At 41.9% G+C, this 27,656-nt stretch overlaps 1 protein-coding gene and 1 long non-coding RNA gene across 4 annotated transcripts in view; one reads left to right on the top strand and one right to left on the bottom strand.

Annotated features, from left to right (window-relative positions):
• LOC306982060 (E3 ubiquitin-protein ligase Midline-1-like) overlaps positions 1-27,656 on the top strand; it is a 55,693-nt gene that overhangs the window by 16,121 nt on the left and 11,916 nt on the right. The window contains exons 1-3 of one of the 2 annotated variants that reach the window (XM_079581834.1): positions 3,171-3,407; positions 19,065-19,856; positions 27,108-27,203. In XM_079581834.1, coding sequence (XP_079437960.1) covers positions 19,137-19,856; positions 27,108-27,203 — 816 coding nt within the window. In that variant the 5' untranslated portion in view covers positions 3,171-3,407; positions 19,065-19,136. Of the gene's footprint in view, positions 1-3,170; positions 3,408-19,064; positions 19,857-27,107; positions 27,204-27,656 lie in introns of those variants that run through there. The other variant, XM_079581835.1, reaches the window with a different exon arrangement.
• On the bottom strand, positions 13,881-14,724 carry LOC306982091. Of its 2 annotated transcripts, none has more exons than XR_013794167.1 (4): positions 14,649-14,724; positions 14,374-14,580; positions 14,204-14,261; positions 13,881-14,113 (listed from the first exon to the last, which is right to left on the bottom strand). It is a non-coding gene; the product is annotated as an uncharacterized lncRNA (long non-coding RNA). The 2 variants fall into 2 exon arrangements; XR_013794168.1 differs by having other exon boundaries at positions 14,226-14,261.

The raw sequence follows: 27,656 nt of genomic DNA, 5'->3' as shown, positions 1-27,656 counted from the left end.
CCGTAGGATGTTTAAGAAGGTCTCGTTAAAGAGGGGGTATTATGCTTTTTTAAATCAAATAGCACCAGTCTATAGCACACTACAACGATGACGAAACCTTCTGTTAGTCTGTAAATGCAGTAAATTAGAAAAACTGCCTTGTATAAAATTGCTCTCTCAAAATGGCTACCGAATGTCTTGAAATAGGCCTCTGTCTCTTTAAGAACCTCTGACCCTTTCTGCTGGGGAGCAGTGGTTGGTTACTTGGCTGGTGACGAAAGCTCGGAGGCGTCTCCAGGAGGTGGGGGCGTTCCTAGGAGGACTCAGGCAAACCTATTTCTAAAATGGCCGCCATCAGAGTTTTTACAGATTACTCAAAAATACGTGAATGTGCCAAGGCAACACTTCAGGCATGTTTTTAATGAGGGAATGACATAATAACATGATGTAAAGCTTGAAAAAGTCGATTTTGCATAATACCCCCCCTTTAAGGTAAAAAAACAACAACAACAATATCACCAACTTAGTTTTTGCTACAGTATAGTCAATTATATGATATTGTGATTTCTGCTTGGAAACTAGTAACTACACTAATCTACATAGAAACTCTTACGCTTTACCAAGTCACTGCTTACCAAGATGGAAACCTTTTCTCTGCTTCCAAAATGCTAGGCCCACTCTTTGTCTCATCCCAGTCCAACCACTAGACTAGACGTCTTGAACAACCAGTAATTGTTGCTTGACGGAGCCAGAACCACTTGGATTTGCCGAAGACGTCCGTTGACTTGCGCACAGCCCCCATGTCTCCCCACACTCAGGAATGCTTCGGGCATCTATACATCACGCCCTTGCGCCTGTTTAATGGCAAGTCACATCTCTTTAAGTGACATAGCAAAGGAGTTAAATTAACTCGGTGAAAAGGAGTCCATAGAAGTAAACAACTCTTTCACTTGTGACTTGAGGGTGCTTCGTTTGACCTCCAGAACACTTTATCTAATTGGAATCTCTATAAAACGCTCGAAGCCTTGTGAATGCTGTTCCCCAAGAGTCACTCAGAAAACTTGGCTTGTGGTCCAAAGTTTGGCTAGAAGGAGTAGTTGACCTATTTCAAGTACATCTTACTCAATCCAGAAGTCTAATAGCAACCGGTGCATGATTTTATTGTGGTGCAGACTTTCAAATGTAGCTTTATCCACCACAAGACTGAGATAATTCCCATCGTCTTGCAAAGTCTTGTTCTTCACTTCCCCTGCAAAGTACTCATTCCTCTGGGGCAAAATGTTAAGGATTATGTGGAGTCTATAGCCTCCAATGAGAAGGCAGACTCCAAAGCTCGTCTTGTAATTATTAGAACAGGGAGGACGGCTGGATATACCTACGTGGATGATTGTAGCTTTCGAATGCACTATATTTAGCCATAATATTAAACGGTGAGATATCCAGATCAAAGATGTCCATTGCGGCGTGTGGGTGTGCAAATAACTGACTTGCATCTCGGAGATTAATTTAAGCTGCTTTCCTGGTGGGACACATCAAAAACAGGGAGGGGGTCGGCTGTAGGGTGCTGAGGAGTGGAAAAAACAGGTGAAGTTTTCAAAGCAGGTGGAAGGAGGGTGCGTAGGGGGAGACGTTACACAGTTAGTAGTGGTGTATCGGGAAAAGTCGGCCAATACTGGTGGTGGAACAAAGTAACAATGTCATGTACTGTATAGGGCTGGGTACTGTTAAACGATGCAAGTCTGGTATCGAAATAAAGGGTTTAGGTCCTACTGGCATCGATAGAATCAAAGTATCGAAAGCTGGTACTGAATAAAGTCGAGTTTTGATGCTGTTGGTCATCATATTAAAAAGTGAAACACGAGTTGAAAAAGATTTGAAGAAAAGGGCGAAATTTGGGACAATACTGAACCCCCGCCCCAAAAAAAACAAACAAACAGGGGAACAAAAACGTGGAAAAGTTTAGGCATAAAATAGGGAAACAAATTGTTAGAAATTGGGGAAAAAATAAGGAATTTTTTTGTTTTTTCTGCCCTATTGTCTTTAAAGGAAGTTTATTGGTTGTTCCACCTCAAAAAAAATATATCAATGTAAGAGAATTTGAATAAATTAACCTTATAAATCTGTTGTATGGTTCTATATGACAAGTAATTTAGCATAGGTATCGAAAAAAGTATCGTTCAGCTATCAGTATCGAAAACCAAGTATCGTTAAAGTTCCGGTATCGGGAAAAAAACGAATGGTACCTAGCCCTAGATGTGTTAAACCAAACTAAATAACTAATATGACAAAAAGAGAGAAGTTTCGAGGAACTCCCATGTATAAAAGTCATTTCTTTATTACGGCATATGAAAGATAACTAATATTTTGTCCAGATGTATGTCCACAAAGTATATTCGTCTACTTTCGTCTACTTCTTTCAAGATCAAGATGACAAAAATCACTTTTGTAATTGGACAATACATGCGTGGAAACCACAAAACCAGACAATTTGTCTCTCTGGAAAATAACTTATTCCATTGGAGCACACTTTCTGCTTCTGTTTGTACTTTTGGTTAGTTTTGGCACCTTTTCCATGGACACAGATCTGCTTTAAAGGCTATTATTGTTTAAATTTCACAGTTCCTTTTTCGGTATCTTTTCATTTGGGACCCAACCTACAATTTGTGAATCTGTTTAGAACTGGATGAGTGAAGAGTTCTTCAAATTTTCATCTAAAATGGAAAAGTAGATGTCAGAAGAAGCGGATGCCTTTGGGGCCACAAAAAAAAAAAAAAAAAAATCCCCTCAAAAATCACAGCCTTTCCCTTTTGCCAAACCGACAAATGAGTTGCAGCCCAAGTTGTCGGTTGTCCCTTCCAGATCTCGGCCTCAATAACAGAGGAAGTGTAACGTAAGCCTGTTGTTTTAACTGCACTGTACAGCTGAGCGGATCAAGGCCAAGAGTGAAATCCACAGAGCATGATGCAGCTCCATGCCCAAAGACACCCATGCACACACACACACAAAAAAAAACATCTGACTACACGCTCACACGGCTGCAAACCCCGCCTCCTCCCCCTCCTGCCATTGGCCCGTGGGCGGATTTGAATAGAGGTGGGCGGGGTTTCGAGTGTGGAGCAGAGAAGGGGGGTGGGGGGGGGGGCTCTATCTCTCTCCTCCTCGCTCGGCCGGGTCAGGATGGAAAAGCTTGCACACAGGCAGGGCAGCGAATATGTCAGGAGAGGTGATGATACAGGGACGCTGCGTCTGAAGTTGGTTTGCTTTCGTGGCTTCCTACTCAACCTCCCTCGCTGGCTTCCTGCACTTTTTTGGGGGAAATCGGGACACGGCCAAAGATAGCTCGCCTCTCTCCGCTGACCGGTTCTCTCTTCCTCTTCTTTTTTTTTTTCACTTTGTTTGTGGATAATGGGATTTTAATCATGTGGAAGGTAAGAGTTAGCACAGAGTCATTTCTCTGGATATACTATGTGAATGCTGTTGTTTTACTATATTGTATATTATCATTTACATAGTTTACTAAGACTCCACAAGGGGGGGATTCCCAAAAATGCATGGATCAGAGGGAGGTTGTGATGACTGGAATCACTGCCTCCTGGTATGATAATGATAGCTTGCTAACCAATGATATTTGTTCAAACATTTATGTCCGAACATAACTTTTCCCCCCATAAAATGCAAACATGAATTTGTGAAAATATGCTACTGCTTGCAAAGACTTTTCATTCACTTTTTTATTTAAACAATATTGCATTTGAGGTTTTGATGGTCAAGCATCCGTTATTGTTTCATAATGTCACAGCCAAAAATGATGCATTTAGTATGCAAGTGTGTGTGAGGGGGTGGGGTTAGGTCGCGTGCTTTTGGTGTGACCCAATTTTGACAATGTGCTGTGTTTTTTTTTTTGGTTAGCCACAAATAGATTAAGGGGACAATGCCTTCACAGATGCTTGAATAGTCTATTAGCTTTGGGAGTTACATGGAAACCAGTTGGTAGACGTTCGAAACTCAATAATTAAAATTCTTGAGATAAAATCCTCAATTCTTGCACATTCCAAACCCGGAATTTCTTGCATCTTCTTCCGACTTATATATAGCAGAAAGTAGTTTGTGTGTGAACATGTGTGATCTCCCCGGAGGTCAGATTATAACTGCGTTTCCCGTCCGCTCCAGCGCTTTTCTTTTTTTTCTTTTTTTTATGTGTGTTCCGTGCACATTTGCGCTCGCATACGCCTGGGCTACATGTGTGCTGAGGCATGTGAGACAGCCGGCTGCCACTGGCTCGGAGCTGCTCTGCCGGATCCGTCTCACCTGCCATAGGTCAAAGGAGCGCAGGAGGAAATCCATGTCGCGAGCTCCAACAAAAGGAAACAATAACAGGGGAGAGGACTCAGAGGTGCTGAGGAAGAGGTCATCGTAAATTCATTGTTGTATTGAGAAAGTTTATTGGTTTACTCCATTAAGGTGACCCCGTACTAGAAGGCTGGTTTTCTCGACACTTGGGCTCAATCCGAAACCATCAAATTGTAGCCTCTAAGCACTAACACTAGCAACTAACTCCTTAACCTTTCATGGGGTCAACTGTTAGACCTCTATGCAGTTAGGGAACTAGACCTTCAGCAGCATTTGAACAATCCGTCCGTCCTTAAACAGGGGAAAGGGAAGTGACATCACCAACAGCTGCTTTTCTTCTTCTTTAAAGTTATTGGTGGAGTGCAGGCCAAACAAAAGTGCATGTCGCCCCCTACTGTACAGTGTCCAACAACAACATAGTGTCCAAACAAAGAGAAAAATAAATCCAAATGTTCCAAACATTTCCCTTTAGTGTTATTTTATTTCAACAGCTGTTTCATAAAGCTACAGTAGCAAATGATCCATGTGGCTTAAGTTTCTACTAAATGAAAACAAAAGCATTTAATCTGTTTCCTGAGTTTACTCTTTAACACTGACATGTGACTGAGCTGTGGGGACGACAACATGGATTTATCACTTTTATAAAGTTTGGCTTGTGCAGAATCTTAATTTTTAATCATTATTATTTTTATTATTAAATGTGCTCCTGTCAATCAACAGTGGTTGCGCATGAATCACTCAAGGGTGGGGGCGAGGGGGGTGGGGTTTTTTGGCGCAGTGGCTTGTGGGATGGCACATAGCTCCTAATCACTGGTTAGTTAGCATCAGAGGTCCCTATGCTAAAGTGGCTATGATAGTTAGCATCAAGGCTCCTTTTCCTAACTACTTCCTAACTGACTTACCAATTCGGAGGCAACTTGCCATGGCGGACGCTGACGCACATCCGGTTTGGCGTAAGAGCTCTTAGCAATCTGCCCGTTTCGGAACCAGCCATAGGCTCCAACTCTGTGCCATTTGGAGAACTTTACTCCCACCATTTGGCAGCTTTAAGAGCGTTTTAAAACAGCTTGAGGATATAACCATAACGAATTGCATTGGAATGTACTTTTTGGACATTGGTTAGTTGTTGATCACCAACTTAGGCGTGAGGCAGACTCATGCCTAACATTAACAGTCACAGAGATGATGTTACTATGGCAACACAAACAAGCTTTAGTGTCTGTGCTCGCAAATGATTAACACATGATTAGATCATCTTGGTAAATGTTTTATAAAGTAAGCGTTACACAAGGGCTTAGTTATGCTGTCAGCATATAGATACAGACGGCATCTCTGGAATCGCCCATATTTGGAAAACAATTTGGAGAAAAACTATTAATTATTATCTAAACTTTCTCTAATTATTAAAAAACTAGCAAACGCTGAATTATGAATATAGTTTTCTACTAAATAAAGATACAAAGACGTGGGGAGGAGCAAAGTGGTTCAACAGCACATATTTACATAAATAACAGAGAATGCTAACATTATGCTTCATGTTAGCATCGTGCTAATGCTAACGTTAGCTAGCTCTTGCTACGACTGCCGTTATTTCGCTTCTACGGAACAATCTGCTGTGAATAAACATCCATATGGACCCGATTTAGACTTGACTTTATTTGTATGTGATAAATATGTTTATATTTCACCAGAAAATGGCTAAAAAGAGTGAAGAATTATGTTTCCCAAAAGATTCTGTTTTCCCCCTCGGCTAGGCCACGCCCCCTTCTATGACGCAATGCCGTCTGTGTCTATGTAGGGGTTATGTCTTGGATGTCACAGCATAGCAACAGGCTGGTGCCAGAAGATGAACGAGTGGCAATTCTATGTTGTTACTATTTGGGGTTTTTTGACTCTCATTTGGGAATGATAAGAGTTCTGTTAAGTATGAAAATGCTGTTAGCACATGATACCCTCTTTACAGAAGAGTCGTCCACATGAGTTACATTGAGAAAAGAGTGTTTTAAGTGTTTAGCCCAGAAGCAGCAGAGGCAGTGGGGTTTGTTTGCTCCATGTAGTATTTGGCTACATCTTGCGTCTTTGTTCCAAACAGCGCTGTCTTTCGCAGGTGAATGGCTTTTGTTTGCACTCGTCACAGTCGTCCGGCCGACGTGTCTCTTCCTGCTTATACGCGCCGATGCCATTGTCAGCCTGGGTGGGCTCTGAACCATCCCCGCCTATGATCTCTGTTCTGTCCAACCTGTGGGAACCAAGGCTGGACGAATATAGTAACGGCCGTGACAGCGGTATTGTCATGGGGTTTCCTGTTGCAGAGACAAGCAAAATCGGGAGGGTCTGTTTAGAAGACCTTGGGAACGCCAACGGCTTTAATCAGGTTACAATTAGGAACAGGAAACTTGGTCTGTTGTTTTGTCCTGTGTCAATTAGAAGTTTGTCTTGTAAGATAGTACAGCAACAGCAACAAAAATGTCAACACAGCTAAAGTATTCCATAACCTTTTGAGAGTTAATGAAAGCAACAAATCACAACAGTTTGAACTATGGCAACAAAATCTCAACACAGTTTAAGTCACTGCATTAAGTTTATGTAGGCTCTCAGTGATCCAGGAGTTCAGGAAACCTTTACCATACGATGCCATCTGAAACGGTGATTGTCAACTGGTGGGTCAGGGCCCAAAAGTTCAGTTTTGTTACTGCTGTGAGTCAAAATGAAGAAAGTTCTGCTTGACTTACTTTTCCTCTATTCTTCTTTTCGTCTATTTCTATTGTTATTTTCTTAACGAAGAAGATACTGACAACGGAATATATACTGCTGTCTTCAGACTGTCCTCGACTTCAGATGCCTTCAGTCGGAGCTGCTAATTGCCTTTTAAACATCTTCCACAAAGGCCCACGTCCCACTGTGCTAACCCCGCCCCTTTCTCCCCGCTCATTCACCCGTCCAGTAGAGTTCACTTCATTCACTCCGGTGCTTTATTTAATCTCCGACGGGGTTCGATGACAAGTGTGAGGTTGCCATGGCGACCCCAGGAACGGCGACAATAAGCACAATCGGCTCAGACTTGGCAGCTTGCGTTGTCCCGCGGAGAGGATAAGTGGTCAGGGCAGGTCTTAAAAGTGCGTGTCCCAACCGAAGTTTAAGAATTTTATTCATGCACATGTCAGAGTCTCCCCCTATTGTACATGTCTTTAGTTAGTGGGGAAACCAGAGCACCTGAAGGACTATGGTTTCATGAGATTGCCAAACTTGGCATTGGGTTATAGCTTCATGAGACCTATCCATGGGGTTAAAACAACATTACCCTCTTTCATAAGTGCTTTGCCAAGTCAATAGTGGTAAAACCCTCAGACTTTGCTTTAGCGACGGATAAAAATAGCAAACTAGAAAGAGTGGACTGGCCCACTGCTCTATAATTTGTAACCATAGCTTGAAGCCTCTTGCAACCTGAACGCACTAATGTTAAGATTATACGTAAAGCTAAACATTGGCAAATACTTTTCATTCTTCAGGATGATTGCTAAACAGTTTGACATGCAGAGTCCCCTTTTCCGTGCCATTCGATACCAATCTTGCCCTTGACAGTATCGCTCATTGAGTCGACCGTCCTCCCAAAACCTCAAGAAAGATATCTCAAACCACGAAGGAATGTTGACCCATCTTTTGGGGGTTTCATTCGTGAGAGGCGAGGATTATGCCGCAGCCATCTTTGACGATATCTGGTCTTTTTTTTCTACCACTAAAAGAGGCGTCCCAGCAGATCCGTGCGCAGCAGACCGCAGAAACTATTAAGTACCAACGAGAGTGCACAATAAGTGGCATCTTGGCTTAAACGCTTACCATCAGCGCACCGCTTTTGACTGGGGGCAAGACTGGAACCCTTTTTTTTCTACATCTAAACAATGAAGTACAAGCGCAGATACGTTCGTCATGGCATTGCCTTATCGCAGTTTGGTGTAATCCTGCTCATTTGTCTTTCGTTTCTACTGCTGATCTATATCTCCTGGGTTTTACTGCGTGATAGAGGGAACAAGAAACGGTATTCAACAGTTGTAGTCCATGATCAATCACCAGAGATGTTTGGCGCATCGATTTGCTCGCATGTTGGTCGCTGAAAGGATTTTTCCTGCTTTATGATTCAAAACCCACTGTGTTCTCTTTGCACAGACGTTATTCGATGGAAGTTACTTGGAGGAGTCTTTCCTCCTGGACCCGCATCGTGACACCCGATGTAGATCTTGATAAGACACGTCCCACCGAAGTGTCCGAAGCACTTCTTGTAATCTTTCCACATTCCTCTCCCATTCAAGATACACAAACACTCTCACCGATCGGCCTGTCCCCGCGGCCATATGTTAGCTGTTAGGGCATACCGCAGATCTATGGAGAGGGGCCGGGGGAGGTCAGCGCAGCGTTTCCAGCTAATCAGCGCTGACACCTTCAGAGGGCTTTCCATTTGTCCGTTTGTTGTCATTGCGGGTGTTGCGGACATTTGGTCACTCATTCAAAGTGGAGCGAACCAGTGTTAATTTTGACAACATATTTTAATTTAGTTTTAGTCTTTTGACGAAAATGTAATTCGATTTTAGTCTAATTTTAAACAAAAAAAATATCTTCAATTTTAGTCTAGTTCTACTAAAATTGCAAGTGAATTTAGTCGACTAAATTTAAGACGAATTTAGTCAACTTTGCATTGATAATATTCATTATAATCATATTTAATCTTGTTCCTCTGCTTCATGGAGCTGCTCCACATGAACAAAGCTCAGAGCTGATCCTTTGGCTGTGAATTTACATGATATGAGGCTCTTTCAGACGGTCAGTGGAAGTTTGGATGATTTTAGTCTCTCCCTTTCATTTTTATTTAGTCTTATTTTAGTCGACTAAAATATCTGGACATTTTAGTCATAGTTTTAGTCTCATGAAAAACGTTTTATTTAGTTTTAGTCCAATTTTAGTCGTGAAAAATAACACTTTGACTAGAATTAAGACTAAATATTTTAGTTGACGAAATTAACACTGGAGCAAACAAGTGGTTTTTGAACTTTTGTTGGTGATAGAAATGTTTCGTACAGCTTTTGAAACTATTGAAACTCATGGCAAAGGTGGATGTACTGTCTCATAGCAATAGTTGTAAGTAGCAGAAGCTGTATGGAGTTTAAATATAAGCATATGTTCTATAGTACTAATGAGATCCTCATAGTGCCAGCAATATCAGAAGTGACAGTGCACATATTTGGTCAAGTCATTAACTTCTTTTTGGGATGTGCTGCCTATGCATCAACAAATACAAAAAAAAACTTGTGCACAGCAGTAAGGAAAAATAAGCCGTGGCACATTTTGTATTTCAATATGCTGAGCTTTCAAAGTGACATCCCGAGAAATTGGATTGTATTATTTGTCATCTGCCTTTGTACCGCGGCGTGAGGAGTCGCCACACACTTCGCCACGCTCGCTTTGTGCCCGTCCAGACGCCGCGCCGCGCTAATCTGCTTCCTGCCACGCTGACCGCGACCAATCGCCGGCTTTCATGTTTGGACGTGGCCAGTCACGGCTAACCGGATTGGCCGCTCATTGTCAGGGATGCCGGGGGGAGACGGGGTGGCAGCTGACGTTTTCTGTTTTTGCGTGGGAAGGGGAGGGGGTTAGGAGGGCCTGTCTGGGTCGGCGGCAGCGTAACCCAGATTAGTGGAATTAGATGTGATGTTTTGGGGTGGGGGATTATGCAGGGGGGGGCAATAACATGGCTGGTGGCGCTGTCAAGGGCGTATTCCATCAGAGTGCATTGTCACAGTTTCAGCATATTGAACATCATTGCCTTACTCTCTCAAATGACCTTTAACCGATTTTGCATATAGACAAGATAAAGTCTGATGGGGGTACGTCTAATACCAGGGCTGTCGACAAACTTGCTGGGGCCCGGGGCAGGTAGGTTTCACGTGGCCCCTTCCATGAGATACGTTTATGACATTAGATTCTCTGGTGGGCCTGTATCCAAATATTACATAATTTTTTGTATCCAGTGGTGGCACACTCAGAGCATGATCTTTCCTACTTTTTTTCCCATTGGCACCAAAAAAGAACACCGACCCATCAAACAACGGATATTTCTTTCATGCAGTTCAACATAATTCAATATAAATAATCAGTTACGCCAAACTAACTTTCTAATCACTCTAATACCATGAACATTTTACCACAATTAGCTAACGCTGTTCCAAATATGTGCGAAGGATGCTTTCGTGACGAGATCAAAGAGATTTAATGTGATATTCCCCGGAGTGCGCAATTATCCGTGCAGTTTGGATTGGATAATGAAATGTTTTCTACATGAAAGTGCCCCCCTGAGACGGCGTGCAGATGATGCTTGTTGACGCATGTGTTGAGTGGAGTTAGCTCTTAGCATGTACCCTCTGCGCAGTCATCTCAATGCAGCCGCAAGGGACGAACGTGCACACTCACACACACAGTTTATTTATTTACTACTGCAGCTGTTGTATCTACTGCTTAGGGATGGAGAAACAAAAATCTAAATCAACTCAATGGAACAGGTTGTAATACTTCCCCTTGACCTACTGTATGTTCATGAATAGCAGGTTACTGGAAAGGTCTTGATCTTTGGAAGTTCTAACAGGTTTTCAAAGCCCATAATCCATCACCAGACCTGTTCCGCGCTCAAAAGTGTGTTCCTCACTTCACCATGGATTTGCTAGCATGCTGTTGGATGAAAGTGGAAGCTTGTTTTCACTGTTTTTGAGCATGTAATTACCTCTACCATCTGACCAAATGCATATCCTCTTTCGTTTTTTCCCTCCTTCCTATCCGGGATTTGAACACATTTGGTGCACCTGCTGGCTACTTCTTAAAATACATTCCAAAGGATTCATCACGCACTCTCTCACAGCACTGGGAGTGACTAAAATGGTTACTTGCTCTACATATAAAGTCCATAAAGCTGCACGGATTTGTATCTCGGCACTCACATCGTCTTTTGGAAATCTGCAAATCTCGTCATCATTTTTTGGACCTGGGCATGTAAACCGCGACCCTGAAAATGCGACTCGTGCTCTGCTGCTCCGCCAGGTCAAAGGCTAATCCATGCTAATGCTACAACGAAAGCAGATTATCGTGTTTTTTTTTTTCTTTTGTCGGAACATCTCTCGAGGCCGTGTAGGGTCTTTTAAAAGATTGGAAACATTGGGATAAACATGGTGTTACAAATATTTAGAAAGTTGGATGAAACGTTATGGGACGATATGCTTGAAGGCAACATTTGTCATTGATCTTATTATACTGTTTGTACGATTGGCATTTTTCACTTATAAGATATTGTACAAGGTGAAGTCAACCTGGATAGACTCCAAACTGATACAAATTGATAAATATGTTGGCAATCATGGCAGTAGAGTATGGGAGACCGGCGAAGGATGTAGCAGGGTAAAGCAACAGACAGAAGAGGCGGTGAAGGGGTGGAGGTGGGTCGCAGCACATCTGGGAAGCTGACGAAAACTTAAACGCAGGGCCGTGGGCGATGATTGGCTGCGATGAAGGCGTGGCTCTGCGCTGGTAGGCTGAGGTGGCAGACGCGATCATTAGCTATAGGTAGGTGGTGCTGAAATTAGTCTTCCAGGTTGAATTTGCACCTACACTTCAGTACAAGTTGTACAAATAAACTACAGTTATTTAAAGCAGAACTAAGTAACTCATGCCCCTAGAGGCCATAAGTGCCACTGCTGGTGTCGTAGCATGTTAAGTTTTTTTACTCATTAATTGTCCGTGAGAGTAAATACTACACTGCCAGAAAAGACAAAGTGAGAGTGGGACATTGTTTATCCAATTACACAATGGAGATCATTTCTTTCACTCAAACTTGGCTGTAAATATCGTTTAAGTAGCGCTAGCCCACAGTTAGCTTTGCCTGTTAGCCTGTTAGCTTCGTGATTCCATTAGTGTGTATTGGGGCCTCCTACCCGGTGGCAGGGAAGTTGCAATTGTGGTTTTCTGGACAGAGACACCAGGGGGAGATGAGACCCCCCCAATCATCACATTAACACTTGTATTACCCCCATAGGGACTACGGAAAGGATTTAACTTAGTACTGCTTTAAATTTGTCTCAAAAGAAAAAAAAGTGCTTAATTCCAAAAGGCATTGAAGGATGCTAAAAGTATAGCTAACTACTATTGTTACTCCCTATATTTATCTCAGGTCTTTTATATAAAAGTAATATCAAGTCATAAGGACAGCACTCTCATTCTCTTTGCACTGTGAAGAGGCCAGTGATTTGTTATGAAAATCAAGACACAGCGACTATGTGGAAAACATTACAGTACAGTCATCAAGAATCGAAATACTCTCCTTGAACATCAAGGTACTTTCCTCTGAATTCTCACTCCCCCAGATCTGACTAAGTCGTTCCTCAGCATCCCCGCCGCCTGTGTCAAATCAGAGCGGCGCATCACATCCTCAATGGGAGAACAGTGTGTTTGTGATTATAGCCCAGGTCACAGCGGATGACCTACTTCTCAGCTCTGCTCCGGAGAGTGCCACAGCCGCTCGCATCACATCTCCAACCAGAGATGGCGCCCAAATATACATCTGCAAATGGCTTTTTCATACTTACATTTTTATTTTTGTGCTTTTGTGGTTAGTTTAGAACCCTCAAATTTGAAAAATGTCAGCTTTTATTATATATTTTTTTGGCTGAAATCAGTGCTAGTAAAAGAAATAAATAGAAGTATCCCCAGCCTGCCTATAGTATTATGTAAAGGCGCGGGAACACTCTTTTCCCATTTGCCCACACCGCATTCCTCTCTATTGCTTTTGTCGTGCTCGCCTCGGATTCAGAAAATAGTTGGTAAAAAGGGGTCTGCTATGAAATTTTTAGCAGCTTAAACTGTAAGTGGAAAAGAAAGCCACAACCTCCTTGGACACAAAGCTGATGAAAAATGCAGGAGCGAAGGGCGCTAAGTTAATACAAATGTGGAGCAAAATATAAACAGGGAGTAAGACGGATTATGATTGGTTTTGTCTGGGATTATGGCTGTTTTTGTACTTTGGTGCTGTATGTGAAAGGCTGTCCAAATGAGTTCTTCAATAGACTGTATAAAGTTGCAAAAGTACACATTTTATTTGTGTTATTTGTGTTGAGTCCGGGTTCTGACAATTTGCTAAATGTCTCTCCCCACTTTTTACCCGCCTTGCTGAAGAAACTGTGAATGATTTTATTTCATTGGACAATAGGTAGCCAGCCATACTGTGCATTTGAAATCATCACACAACTGCCTCATAAACCAGGGGTTTCAGCAACGTCAGGCCCAGGGGCAAAATCTGGCCCTCCTACTGATATCCTCTGACCCCCGAAATGATTTTGAGAAATGTGACCAAAAAAAACAAGAAAAGAGCATCAAAAACACAATTAAAAGGGATCAAGAGACACAAAAAAGAAAGAAAAAAGAGCCAAAAAAAAAGCCACAACAAATATGTGCCAAAAAAGCAACAAAAACACAAAAAAACACAAAACACTACAAAAACAAGACCTAAAAACGACAAAAACAAGACATAAAAATTACGAAAACAAAACATATAAACTACAAAAACAAGACAAAATACTACAAAAACAAGACATTAAACCTACAAAAACAAGACCTAAAAACTACGAAAACAAGACATTAAAACTACAAAAACAAGACATTAAAACTACAAAAACAAGGCATACAGCACTACGAAAACAAGACATAAAAACGATGAAAACAAGACCTAAAAACTACAAAAACAAGGCATACAGCACTATGAAAACAAGACATATAAACTACAAAAACAAGACATTAAAACTACCAAAACAAGACATTAAAACTACAAAAACAAGGCATACAGCACTACAAAAACAAGACATTAAAACTACAAAAACACGACATAAAAACTACAAAAACAAGACCTAAAAACTACGAAAACAAGACATTCAAACTACAAAAACAAGGCATACAGCATTACAAAAACAAGACATTAAAACTACAAAAACAAAGCATACAACACTACAAAAACAAGACATAAAAACTACAAAAACAAGACATAAAAACTACAAAAACAAGACCTAAAAACTACCAAAACAAGACATTAAAACTACAAAAACAAGGCATACAGCACTACAAAAACAAGACATTAAAACTACAAAAACACGACATAAAAACTACAAAAACAAGACCTAAAAACTACGAAAACAAGACATTCAAACTACAAAAACAAGGCATACAACACTACAAAAACAAGACATTAAAACTACAAAAACAAGGCATACAGCAGTATGAAAACAAGACATAAAAACTACAAAAACAAGACCTAAAAACTACAAAAACAAGACATATAAACTACAAAAACAAGACAAAAAAGACACGAAAACACGTCAAAAATGTGAGAAAAACGCAGCGACAATGCAACAAAAAGGTCACGATCAGTTTTGTCAGTCTTAGCTTTCAAACGAAGCGTTATATAGCCTTTAGACTATGAGCTCCAGTCGAGAAGCTTTTTCATTTGTGTAGAAAATATGCTCGGTCAAGGTGGGAGTTAAGAGGTTAAACTTGCCTTCCCCTGTCATAGACTCATGATCGTGTGAATATATACGGTACTGCTGTACAACAGGGTGATGAAGGTTGAACCAGCAACTGTAAACAATGCCAGGAAGAGCTTACAGAGCATAGAGTTAGAGTATGAAGATTGCACCATGGCTCTTTCGGTAATCAAACCCACAAACCTATTGTTAGGATGACTCGAGGCCGACCCCCTTCATTGATGCACACAGAATAGCAATTACTTTTCACTCAAACCTTTTTCTCCCTCCATTCTAATCTGCTTTTGCCTTCCCCTCTCGTCTCCCGTCCACAGATGGTTCAACAGTGTCACCTATGGATCTCTTCCCGCCACTTCACCCTCTCTCCTCTCCCTCCCCTGCCCGTGCACACTATTATCTCCACCTCGCCTCCTCTCCCCGCCACTATACGTCTGTATTTTTGCATGTTTGTCAATGTCACCCTTTCCTCTCGTCACTTTGTGTTGCCTGAAGGAAGCTGTCAAGATGGCGCCCGTCACGGCTCCGTCACTGTCAGCCCGTACGCGCCGAGTCGCTCCAAAATTGGTGAAATATAGGCTGTTAATTTGCATTTTTTCCTGCCAGCTGCAATGGGAAGTGGCAAAACTTTTGGGGAGGCATTTTGGTCGCTGAGACGATGCATGCCAGGTCTATAAGCGATTTGATTTGAGAAGTGGCTTGTGGTGGATGGGTGCACGGCAGAGGAGTGTTTATGTTGTGTGTTAAAGTCTCAGCTAATCACCTGCGCTGGCCTCGTCTCCTACTAAGTGCACGGCTAATGATTCCTAATTACCCCGAGAGAATTGATTTATCTAATAAGAGAGGCGCGAGAGATTTGATCGCAGCTGGAGGTGGCTGGTAGCACATAAAAGTACTGTTTGTTTTAGGATCTGTTCTTGACTTGAGTAATATTTTGGTTGGGAAATGATCAGTTCACTTCATTATATTTGGTAGAGAAATATCACACTTTCTTCTCCACTGCATTTCTAATAAAGTAAACAGCGAATTTGGCCAGGTGTTTTGTGCACTCTTTGAAAACTAGGTGGCACTGTGCAGATGTTCTGTCAAATGCCAGTGACTCATAATAAGAAACAAGAAGAAGGAGGGTTTGTCCCCACAGTGAGGCCGTATGTTTTTGAGTTATTTTGACCTATTTCATTCAATCATTTCATTTATTTATTCATTTGAGCAGAAAAGTATTTTAAAGATTGTCACAGAATGAATTAATACTTATTCGGACCATAAACAAAACATAAAAACACAAACTTATATGAACTCGAAATACAACCTGCCATGATTGAGGCAGTTGTGAGCTCAGTATCAAATGTGCAGCTCAATACATTTACAGCTTAGGACAAACAATTTTGTTTTTGCACATGTTAGATAAGGCTGTCCGAAAAGGACTGGGGGGAAGTAAACACTTATTTAGTCCCACCCCTTTTAAGTACTCTCAGTATCTCGTTCTATTTTACTTATGAGGCTTCCTCATTTGAGCCCTGTGATGTAAATCCAAGTTGACAGGGATACATTGTGAATACTGCCCAACAACCAACATCTGGTTTACAACAGCTGAACATGAAAGTCATATTATCTTCAGATACATACTTAGAGAATATCCGTTCTTTGTATTGTTACTTAAACTGTCTGATATTTGGACATCGTTTGAGATCTACATGTAATTTAGGAGGTGGAGTAGGAAGAAAAAACCTACCCCTTATCTCTCATGCATGGCAACATCACATAAACTTTCTGCATACACTCAAGAAACAGATGAGTCTGTGCTTGTGCATTAAGATGAATCATTTATGATCGTACAAAAATGTCATAAAGGGTTTATCGTTTACAGTTGTACAAAATAAATACACCATATGGTACTTAAGCTTTATACATCTCTTTTTCACTCATATGCAACAACACACTTCAGTATTGCTCAGCCCTGCTACACCAAATATACCCATGTGTACAAGCACTGTATAATCATAGAGAAATACTGTCTGCCTATAGTCATTTACTTACAGGTACAGTATGCTTTGTACAATATACATATGTAATCCATGAACAGTTAACTTAGGAAATATGTGTTTTTGTTTATAGTCATGAAAAATTAGAATAAATGAGCTGACCTTGTTTTAAGGTCATACAAAATGAATTCGAAACACACTAACTGTTAATTCTCAATGACACATGAGGGTCTTAACTTTCTTTATAATACTTCAATATTCACATCCAGGCAACCACAAAAAACACAAGTATGTGCCTGTCTATGAATGTAATAGTAATTATAATTGTCTTTTAATAGTAATATTTGACACTGTACTTCACTTCCCCCACTGGTCACAGCATACTTTTAGGCCTGTCTGTCTGTTGTGAGTTTGAGTCCTGCTGAATGTCTCTCCCCTTTCATATTCTCACCGAATCAAGCTACATCATTGAAAAACGAATGATTGAAAATAATAATATAATACTGTGTGTTGGCAGGCTAATAAGGTTATGAGCTGGGTTCGGGTGTGTTAGTGAATCAGTACAAAGGATTAATTTAGATAACTGTAGAAGTCTAGTTGGATGTTACAGAGAGATTTCTTTTTATGTATAATATTCATGACCCCCTAACACACTTTCATGAGCTGCAGATCCAGCTTCTCACTGCTAACATTCTCAGACAAGATTTTCTATATTTCTGCTTCTCCACAAGTCTCTTTATTTGTCTTCAAATTTGGATTTCAAATATTGGCTGCACTTGGCTCTGAACTTTTTAATCTTCCCTCCCCGCAGCCGTCTATTTGTCTTTGCTCAGTTCGCAGCAGGGCACATTCATTTTTATCCGCGTAAAAAAAAAAACATATCAAAGGGAGAGGGCTCGTCAAGTGGCGTATCCGGCGAACTCGCTTAAGCGGAGGGCGATGGGGATTCATGCGTGAGGACGGGAGGGAGGGAGGGGGCGGGGGAGTGGGGGGGGAGTGCAGCGAGGGCCCAAGCTCAGCAAACAGTGACATCTGGTGAAAAAAAAGGGTGACTTTCCTGAATGAAGCCTGATTTTCAATGGTAAAATTTGTGATATAACCTTAGATGCTTCAATAAAACACCTATTATGCCGATCTTAAAATAATTCCCACTTCTAACATTTTACCTTCCACATTCTAAAACATCTGTGCTTTCCGACAGCCCTGATTCATTTGCAGTAAGAGACACTTGACCTGTATTGTATCATTTATCTGAAATAGCATCCCCCCCCCACCCCGAGCAGGCACTTAGTACCACTGCAATCAATATGAAACATACATCCAAGCAAGTATGCATAATGTACTAATGTAATTGGTGTCCTTGAGTGTGAACTTGTTAGTTCTATGGTGGCCTATATAAGCAAAGTGCCTTCTACTGTGTGTCCGGATGAAACATTACCCTTGATAGCTTTCTATTCAATCACTGAAGTGGATGTATTAGTGACCAGCTTTGTGCTGTTTATAATTAAGGACAGGGGTATTATAGGTCTATAGGCGAAAAGATTTGCATCTACGGACACAGTAGCTCACAATTCAAACAAAGTCATTAAAGATGCAACTTTTTCTATCTTTCTAATCTAAAGTAAAGGCACTATGCTGACCACTCATACAGCCACGGGGTCTACAAGGTCAAATAAGCACAAATATTAACTTTTTTTTCCTAATAAAAAGTTACATAATGCAGCTTTAAGCAACTGTTTGTTTTTATGAAGCTTTTTTTGGAGCTATGAAGAAGCTATTGCTTAAGAGTCCTCATCTTGTCCATCCTTGTCCAACAGCAAGTCTTGTCTTTTCGCAGTCTGCCTAGTGTGTGCTGTTTGAAAAGAAAAATCTTTCTAAGCATTGGTTCAAGGCACGACTTTGCTTTGAAATATCAAATTTTATTCAAATTTTTCCACTCTGAATGTTGCACTTGACACTCGCCTTTCGTCCTCAAGTTAATTCGCTCCATCGAGGAATGCTTTAATCCCTCCCCAGAAAGCATTTCCGACGGGAGAGACGAGAGAAAAACTAAAGCAGAACAATGCGTGACCAGCTTATTGGGTGGATAAACTAATAGAGATGATTGGTTTAGAGACAAAGGCATGCTGTGATTGACTGACAGTGACACAGGCTTTTCAGAAATTCATGCCACATCTGTCTGCTCTCCCCGCAGGTAGCTGACCGGCTCTCCTGGTTTTCCCTGACTGTGCGCCTGGCTCCACCCGGCCTCTTGTTCTGATTCAGCATGGACGCGCTGGAGTCCGAACTGACCTGCCCTATCTGCTTGGAGCTCTTCGAAGACCCACTCTTGCTCCCTTGCGCCCACAGCCTCTGCTTCGGCTGCGCCCACCGAATCCTCGTCTCCCACTGCGCCACCAACGAATCCGTGCACCAGATCAGCGCTTTCCAGTGCCCCACCTGCAGGTATGTCATCTCCCTGAGTCCGCAGAGAGGACTGGAGGGACTGAAAAGGAACGTGACGCTGCAGAACATCATCGACAGAGTGCAGAGGGCGTCGTCTTCCACGGGGTTGCAGCTCGCCCTGCCAGCCCCCCACAGCGGGCCCAACTCCCCCACAGAGGAAGGGAGCAACCGTTTGGCGCTAGTCCCGGTCAGCGCCGCCATGTCGAGCCCCGGCACGCCCCCGGAGCCGGTGCAGTGCCAGTTCTGCGAGCAGGACCCGCCCCAGGAGGCGGTGAAGACGTGCGTGACCTGCGAGGTGTCGTACTGCGAGGAGTGCCTCCGGGCGACGCACCCCAACAAGAAGCCGTTCACCGGGCACAGACTGATCGAGCCCATGCCCGACTGCCACCTCCGGGGCCTGCAGTGTCTGGAGCACGAGGAGGAGAAGGTGAACATGTACTGTGTGACCGACGACCAGCTCATCTGCTCGCTGTGTAAGCTGGTGGGGAGGCACAGGGATCACCAGGTGGCAGCACTGAGCGACCGCTATGAGAAACTAAAGGTGAGTTTATGTTGTGACTGGATGTTTTCATTCGGAGATATGTCTTACAGTGATAGATACAGACAACATGGCTGCCAGAGGGGGAAAACAAACTCTTTCACCTTCTGCTGCACCACGACTTTACAAATGCTGAATTATGGATGTATTTTCCACCAAATAAAGATACAAAGACACGGAGAGGTGCAAACAGCCCATCAATACAAATAAATAACAGATAATGTTTACGTTAGCTTCATGCTAACCGCTAGCTTTGAGTGTCAGTCTTTCACTCCTACTGGAAAATCTGCCGAATTTTCTCATCCAAGAATGAAACAAAACATTCATGTCTCATATAATACGCCTATACAGTACATACATGTGAATATATACATTCTGTTGTATGACTCCTCTTTTGTGCAGGACCAGGTCTTACATATATGACCACAAACACTTGCAATAAGCACGGTTTTCTACTTCTACTGGAAAATCTGCTTAATTTTCTCATCTAAGACTGAGACAAAACATTCACTGATATGGACCTGATTTGAACTCAGCTTTATTCGTGTGTGCTAAATATCCTTTAGACTGCCAGAAAACAACTAAAGAGTGATGCATTGTGATTTCCATAACAGAGGTTTTATGAAATTTCATTCAATCATCAGTCATCATGCAGGAATCGCTTATAAAAACAAACTTGCTAATGTCATTATGCAGACTTGCCACTCATTTGGCGTCTGTTGCCGTGCTGTTGCTATGCTGCGACATCACCCGCATTCCCACGACTTGATCAAACAAACAGTAAAAGTTGAAATTAGCAGTGATGGATGTCAAAAAGAGAAGGGGGAGCCAAGTTTTATTCAGAATTGCGAATCAATTTGCAACTAGCTTTAACTTTAAACCCATTAAAACAAGTTTGTCTAACCAGGAACTCATTTGCATATTCCCTTAAACAGATCTTCTACCCAGGCTTTCATAAAGAAAAAACTCCCGGCTTCAGCGCCTTGTTTTTGCTAACGATACTTTAATTGCGTATTAGATTACACACTCTCCCTCAAACAACAAATAATGAAAGTGTAATTGTATTCAGCATAGCTCTGGTGAAATGATCATTACCCAGGTATCTAACTCCATTATCAGTGCCATTGTATCATATGCTCATTATCTCTGCTGAATAATTAAGTCATTAGGATAGTGGCGGTGCCAGCGGTGCCCGAGGGTTTTCCCACATGCACATGGAGAATATGGGATGGATCAGAGGCAGGGTATGGTTTGCGGGTTAACAAGTGCCAAATGCCCACTGGGTGGACCTGGGCTAATTGAGCGTGGCTGATTGGAATGACTGCTAACGGGGGAGAGGGGGCTATACGTCTCTGATAGATCTGTATGTAGGAAAAGTGTTTGGTCCAGGAAGCGTGTTCTGAACTTCTCGATGTCAGTATGTCGGTAGATTATTGTTATGGAAATATTAGGTTACACACTTTCCATATCTTATAAAGGTGCAATACGTCTGTATGTTCAGCATTCTACCAAAGTTGTTAGTTGCTGATGAAGCCTCCTTAAAGGAACAGGCCAGCGTTTTTCCATACTGACATATGTTTTTACCTGAGCTTAGACGAGTTGATACGTACCTGTCTGGTCTTTGTGCGTGCCCGTGGAAGAGTGTGGTCGCTTGTAACTTCACTCCGTTTGAAGCTATATGAATACATTGGGAGAGCCCAAATGCCAACAACATCTTTGGTCTGTTTGCGTGACTGAAGCCACACAGTAAGATATGTTCTTACCTGAGCTTAGACGAGTTGATTTGTACCTGTCTGGTCTTTGTGCGTGCCCGTGGAAGAGCGTGGCAGCTTCCAACTTCACCACTGTTTGGAGCCATAGGGATACATTGGGAAAGACCTAATGCTAACAAGATTTTCGGTCGTTTTGCGTGACTGAGGGCACGCACAAAGACCAGACAGGTACGTATCAACTCGTCTAAGCTCAGGCAAGAACATATTTAAGTATGTAAAAACGGTGGCCTGTTCCTTTAACATGAAAACAAGTGACAATGAGGCGACTTTTGTTGACGATTCGAACACAGTCTGTGGAGCGCTCGCCGCTGTGCCGTGTCCACATCTGATTTCTTTTCAAATCAAGTGCCCTGTTTCTAAAAGTTGTCAAAAACTGAGTTGTGATTACAGTGATGACAATTTTTCCGAAAGGTGTTTGTTTAAGAATTCTCAAGCGCGCCAAAATAACCCCATAAAACAGCACTGATGATTTCCCCTGTGATTGGGGCACATAAACACACCCTTTCCTCTGCATCATGTATCAGGGGATCTTTCTCCTCTACGACAGAGTGTTGACTGAGCTGTGTTAACAGCGGCTAAACGAAAGCGTCAAACACTTTACCCTCCATTTTGTGTTTCGTTTTTTTTTTTTCCTGCAGGGCTGGATACACAGTGTGAAGTGTGTTATAATATTTCCATGGAGGAATGGCTTAACTTCACTTATACACTACAACAAACGTAATCACTGCAAATAGAAACAAATTAGAGTGGGCCACAAGAGGCATGCGTGGAGGGGCATATTTAACACTAGAGTACATTGGATTTAAATAGTGTACCTTTTATAGGCCACAGGAGCAAGAAGTTATAAAAAAGAAATAGAAATAGAAAAGTAATACTGACTGGTTACATTTTTTGGGCCTAGTAAAATGCTTCAATCACTACTACTACTACTACTACAACTATGTGCAACACATTAGTCAAAGTCTTTAGTTTCAATACCAAAGTGAAAGAAAGTATTTGCTGTACACTGCTATTGCACTTTGAAACGAGCTGGACGATCAACTCCCATATGGTTACGACCTAATATATAATGTATGCCTTTCGATCAATGATACATTTAAAAACAAGTCTCCGTCTCCCTCTCATCTGCATCCACGACGGCTCATGCGAGATATGTTAGCGCGCCTGCTCCTCTTGCAGTCAGATCGCAGTGATTAGCGCCAAAATGCTACAGGTCAGCGCATCCGCTAATTAGCATGCTACGCTATCCCCCATTCATCCAACGGAAAGCGACTGCAATACCGGTCTGTGATCAGGAAGTTAGCGTAGCATGACGGCTAATTACAAAATAACAAGCACGAACAAAGGAAGAGCCTTGAAGTTTTCATTCATTTTAACAAGGTTTCATATAATAAGCCTATACAGTACACACATGTGAATTTATGCATTTTGTTCTCTTTTGTGCAGGACCAGGTCTTACATATATGACCGCAAATACTTGTCCTATAGCACATTTAGCAAATATATGACGTGCAAGGCGTACCTGGACACAAATAGCACAGAGAAAAGTTGTATGTCGTCGACGTGGGAGCAGATGGCCGTCCGAAGCATGAATGACTGCTTCATTACTCCTTCACATTTGTTGCGTGTACTCCTTACGCTACTAAAAATAAATCCGCAAACAACTTCGACTGTGAGAAGAAGAAAGCAGGCTGTGTATGTTTTTCATACACTTTCGAGGCGATGCAGGGGATAGCACTGACTCAAGCATTGGCAACAATTCACCACAGCTTTGGTATTGTTTCAAAATGGTGTCTATATAATTTCAGCCACTATTTGACTTTGAATGAACTGATGACCTTTTAGTATTATTCTATGCGACCCTGAGACCACCTACAGTAGAACCCCGCTGGATCACTCCGTGTGTCTGAATATAGATACAGACGGCATCTCGTCATAGAAGGGGGCGTGGCTTCGCCGAAGGGGAAAATACAATCTTTAAGGAAACACAATTTTCCACTCTTTTTAGCCATTTTCTGGTGAATATGAACTTTTTTACCACACATAAATACAGTCAAGTGTAAATCGGGCCCATATGGATATGTTCTCACAGCAGATTGTTCAGTAGAAGTGAAAAAACGGCAGTCGTAGCTAGTGCTAGCTTAGATGCTAACATGAAGCATCATGTTAGCATTCTCCTTTATTTATGTATTTATGGGACCACTTTGCTCCTCTCCATGTCTTTATATCTTTATTTAGTAGAAAACTACATTCATAATTCAGCGCTTGGTAAATTAGTTTTTGAATAATTAAAGAGAGTTTAGATTTTTCTCCAAATTGTTTTCCCCCTTAACTGTTTTCAAACGTGACCATATATGGGCGATTCCCGAGATGCCGTCTGTATCTATAAGCTGGGTCAAAACCCCATTAACCCCACGCTGACCTTTATTGTGTCGAGGCGAGGGATTAACCACTCCGGCAATATTACACAAACCGATCCGCCATTTTGAAAACAATCCTCTCTGCACAGCTACGGGAATAAGCTATTAGCGTCTCACATCCTTGTGTTTTATTCAAAAGAGCTTTTATAGTTATCGTGATAAATCAGATGTGATGCTTTAAACGCACTTCCTCCGTCTTCTCCACTTCTCCCGGATTTGAAATGTGACGCCCTAAGGTTTTTTTTTTCTGTTTGGGAAAAAAAAAAAAGAAGACGCCACATTATTTATTGTTTTATATCTTTGCACAAAACAAAGTAAAAGCTGAAGAAGTAATGCGAAGTGACATAAGCAGTGATGATGCCTTCCATTGCCACCGCGTTGAGGACTAAAGAACAAGGTTGGAAAGCTTTTAGATGGAAAATGCGCCGCGCTTTGTACAAACTGAAATGTGTTTGTGCAAATTGGATGAAACTTACTGAAAACAATACATTTGGAACAATTAAGCGGGTAATCAACGGATGATTTACTGCCATTTCTCAGTCTGTGGGCTTTTCATGTTGGAGATTTTTGTGCACTGCAAGTTACAAAGCGAGGATACACACCACCAGCCAGGCCTAACCCTATCTGAAATAATAATGCGGAAAGCCAGTGAGCTGGTTCTGAGTTGAAAAAATAATGGTTTCTCGGAACAGGGCTCCAACATAGATCTCTGCTGTGAAGAGTATTTCCCTGTCTTTTCCAGTACTTGTGAAGGCGCCATGCAAAAATAGCTGTTTGCCAATTTGGCCTTTTATTCAGACTACAGTGTGTTCTTCTTTCACTGAGGAACAAATACAGATGAGTCATTGTTTATCGCAACTAGCGCTGGCCCCAGTGACCGGCCTCAGTCCTACATCGATTCATATTGACTGTTGGAGTCTATGTCCTCATTATTTGCACATAAATCTTTGCTGCAGACTGAATGTGGTAGATATAGAAAAGGCATAGGGGAAAGATATAGAAGGCGCTGTGTCTCCACATCGTTTTTTTTTTTTATTGAACTAGTTTTGGTTTTAAAGCGTATTTAAAGAAATGTCCATGTATGGAAAACACGTTTAAAGTGCATATGACACATTAGACACAATTTCTGCTAAAACATGGTTAACACAATTAAAATTTTGCTAAAGACTGTACACAGTTTTCTTTAGTTTGGCCATTTTTGTGATGTTTGTAGGTTCACTTACCTATTAAACACCCACAGGAAGTGACGTAGAAGAAGGTAAATCATTTTAAACTGTTGCCGTGCAACCATGTTGAGCCAATGGGAAATGGGATTTATTTTATTTTTTTATTACTGAAATGTTGCACATACATTTCATGAGGTAATTTGTGCAAAATACATCAAACTTGCCAAGAGGAAGGGAAATAATAAAAAAAAAAAATCAAATCTACATTTTTCAATAGTTTTAGCAGCCTTTCTGTTAGTACATGGCTCAACGCGTTTTACATACATATCAAGTTCTTTTTGAAAAACATCCAATACAACTTTTTTTTAGCTTTAACCTTGTAACAATGTTGTTCCCTCATAAATACATACCTGGAGTTCATACAGAGTTCTGAGTTATCCTTTCATCTTTGGTTGTTTCTTCTTCTACTGCTGAAATCTTGATTTTCCAGATATTATTACATCATAGAGGAAGCACAAAACTGTCCTTTCTACTGTTTAAGTGCACAATCCACCACTGGACCCGTCCTGTACAGCTCTGCGCTAAAAGTGGGTTCATCACGATTTGCTAGCATGCCGTTAGATCACAGTGAAAGCTCGTTTTCACCGCTTTAAACCGCTCCAGCAGAGTCCCTCACATGCATAACACAAAACAACACTGATTATCCCATCCTGCCTGAGGCTCCTCATCATAAGAGCTAAAATATGCTAACACTCTGTAGCGCATCAGCATTACCGCCATATTGTATTTTGCTGCTGATTTTGGATTGCGGTTGATAACGTGAATATTTGCTCAAGTCGATCGAGCTTACCGTCTATCTGAAAACTCATCAAATCAGCTTAGCGTGCGGGCTCTTGGGACGGAGATTAACTTCACAGAGAATCCCTTTATTTATTTATTCTGAAATGTAGTTCTAAAGAAACGGTTTGATATACAGTTGCAAGCCTGAAGAGACGACGCGATATTTCAAACCTTTTAATTTCGCTTTCCCGCGGGAATTCCCTTGCCGGCGATTTGTAAATATGTTTTTCGTGTTTTAATCAATATTTCATGTTGCTTTATGCATGTGACGCTCCAACCGGCCCGACATTAAGCTCGATTTTTGTCTCCGCTGCTGCTGATGATGATGATAATACGATTGGCCGCGTCACGTTTCTAGCCCCCCCCCTCCATGTTGACATTTCAGCTTTTGTGTGTCATCTGCGTATTAAGGCCAAACATTAAGCCCCCAGCGCTACAATGTAAACATCAGTCCTACAATCTACCATCCTTTCTTTAGTATGCTTAGTTTGCAAAAGTGATAGAAGTGAGAATTCCCTGGTATTTCGATATTGGGATCATCTCGGACTGTCCCGGTTTTAAACGTGCCTTATGATGCATTCCTCGCTTGACCGCAATACTGAGGAAGACAGCTTGTGATGAAATGCCAAAGGGGGTGGGGGGATGCTGCGAGTGAGTAAGGAAAAGGGAGGAGGAAAAGGAAAAGTAGGTAGGAGGAGTCAGAGGGACATCACAACTGTCACCTGTTTGCCAGTTCGTTAGCTCGGAGCGCGGCGGTCTCTCTCTCTCGCGGAGCTTTGCTGAAGCCTAATTTGCCGCTCGGGTAGGTTCGCGCATGGCTGGGCGCTCAGTGCAGCGGCTGTCCCAGAATCGGATAGAGTAGGGTCCTGCGGTGGCATTCTGAAACGGGATAGGGGCAGCATGAGGAGGCAGCACAGGGGCACAGAGGGCTACCCCCCGCGAGAGGTAGGTCCGGATCGAGAGGCTTTTTTTTTGGGAACACGTTTTTTTTTTGTCCGTTAACTTACAGACTCACATTGTGACCATAATTTTTTTTTTTTTTTTCTATCTCTACAGCAAGCCCTGGACTCCAATCTGAGCAATCTGATCAAACGCAACAACGAGCTGGAGAACCTCATGGGCAAACTCATCCAAACTTGCCAACACGTCGAGGTAAGTTGTTTCGCCTCCTCGTCTTGTTTTGAAACCCCCCTGCTGATTTGGCATCGGTCACTAAACCGCTGACCCGTGCGCTAAGTGGCATGACTCGTTCGCTGACACTTGTGTTCAGCATGTAGCTCTGGTTAGCACTTCACGCTACGCTAAACATGCATCACACATGGACCAAGGCAATATGTCTTCTTATAAATATGGTCACTGGTTGTAATCCTCGCCATGTTGGATTCTACGACAAGCATTACGCATGATATTCTAATCTTCTTATGATGTGGGACATGTCTGGTTGAATATTATCGAAAATAAGTATTCAAACAAAACATATGGTCGCATTCTGTTCTGATTATTTTGTCCAGAGTCTTAAAATCTAACCACCATATTGAGTCTTTTGAAAATTGGAGTTTTGACTTTGTATATAGTCGCGTGTACATGCCTTGAACATCAACCCAG

The sequence above is a fragment of the Gobius niger genome (genome assembly GCF_951799975.1).
Source record: "Gobius niger genome assembly, chromosome: 23".
Classification (NCBI taxonomy): domain Eukaryota; kingdom Metazoa; phylum Chordata; class Actinopteri; order Gobiiformes; family Gobiidae; genus Gobius; species Gobius niger.
Note: the sequence above shows the minus strand (reverse complement) of the source record. Positions and strands in the feature narration are given on the sequence as shown.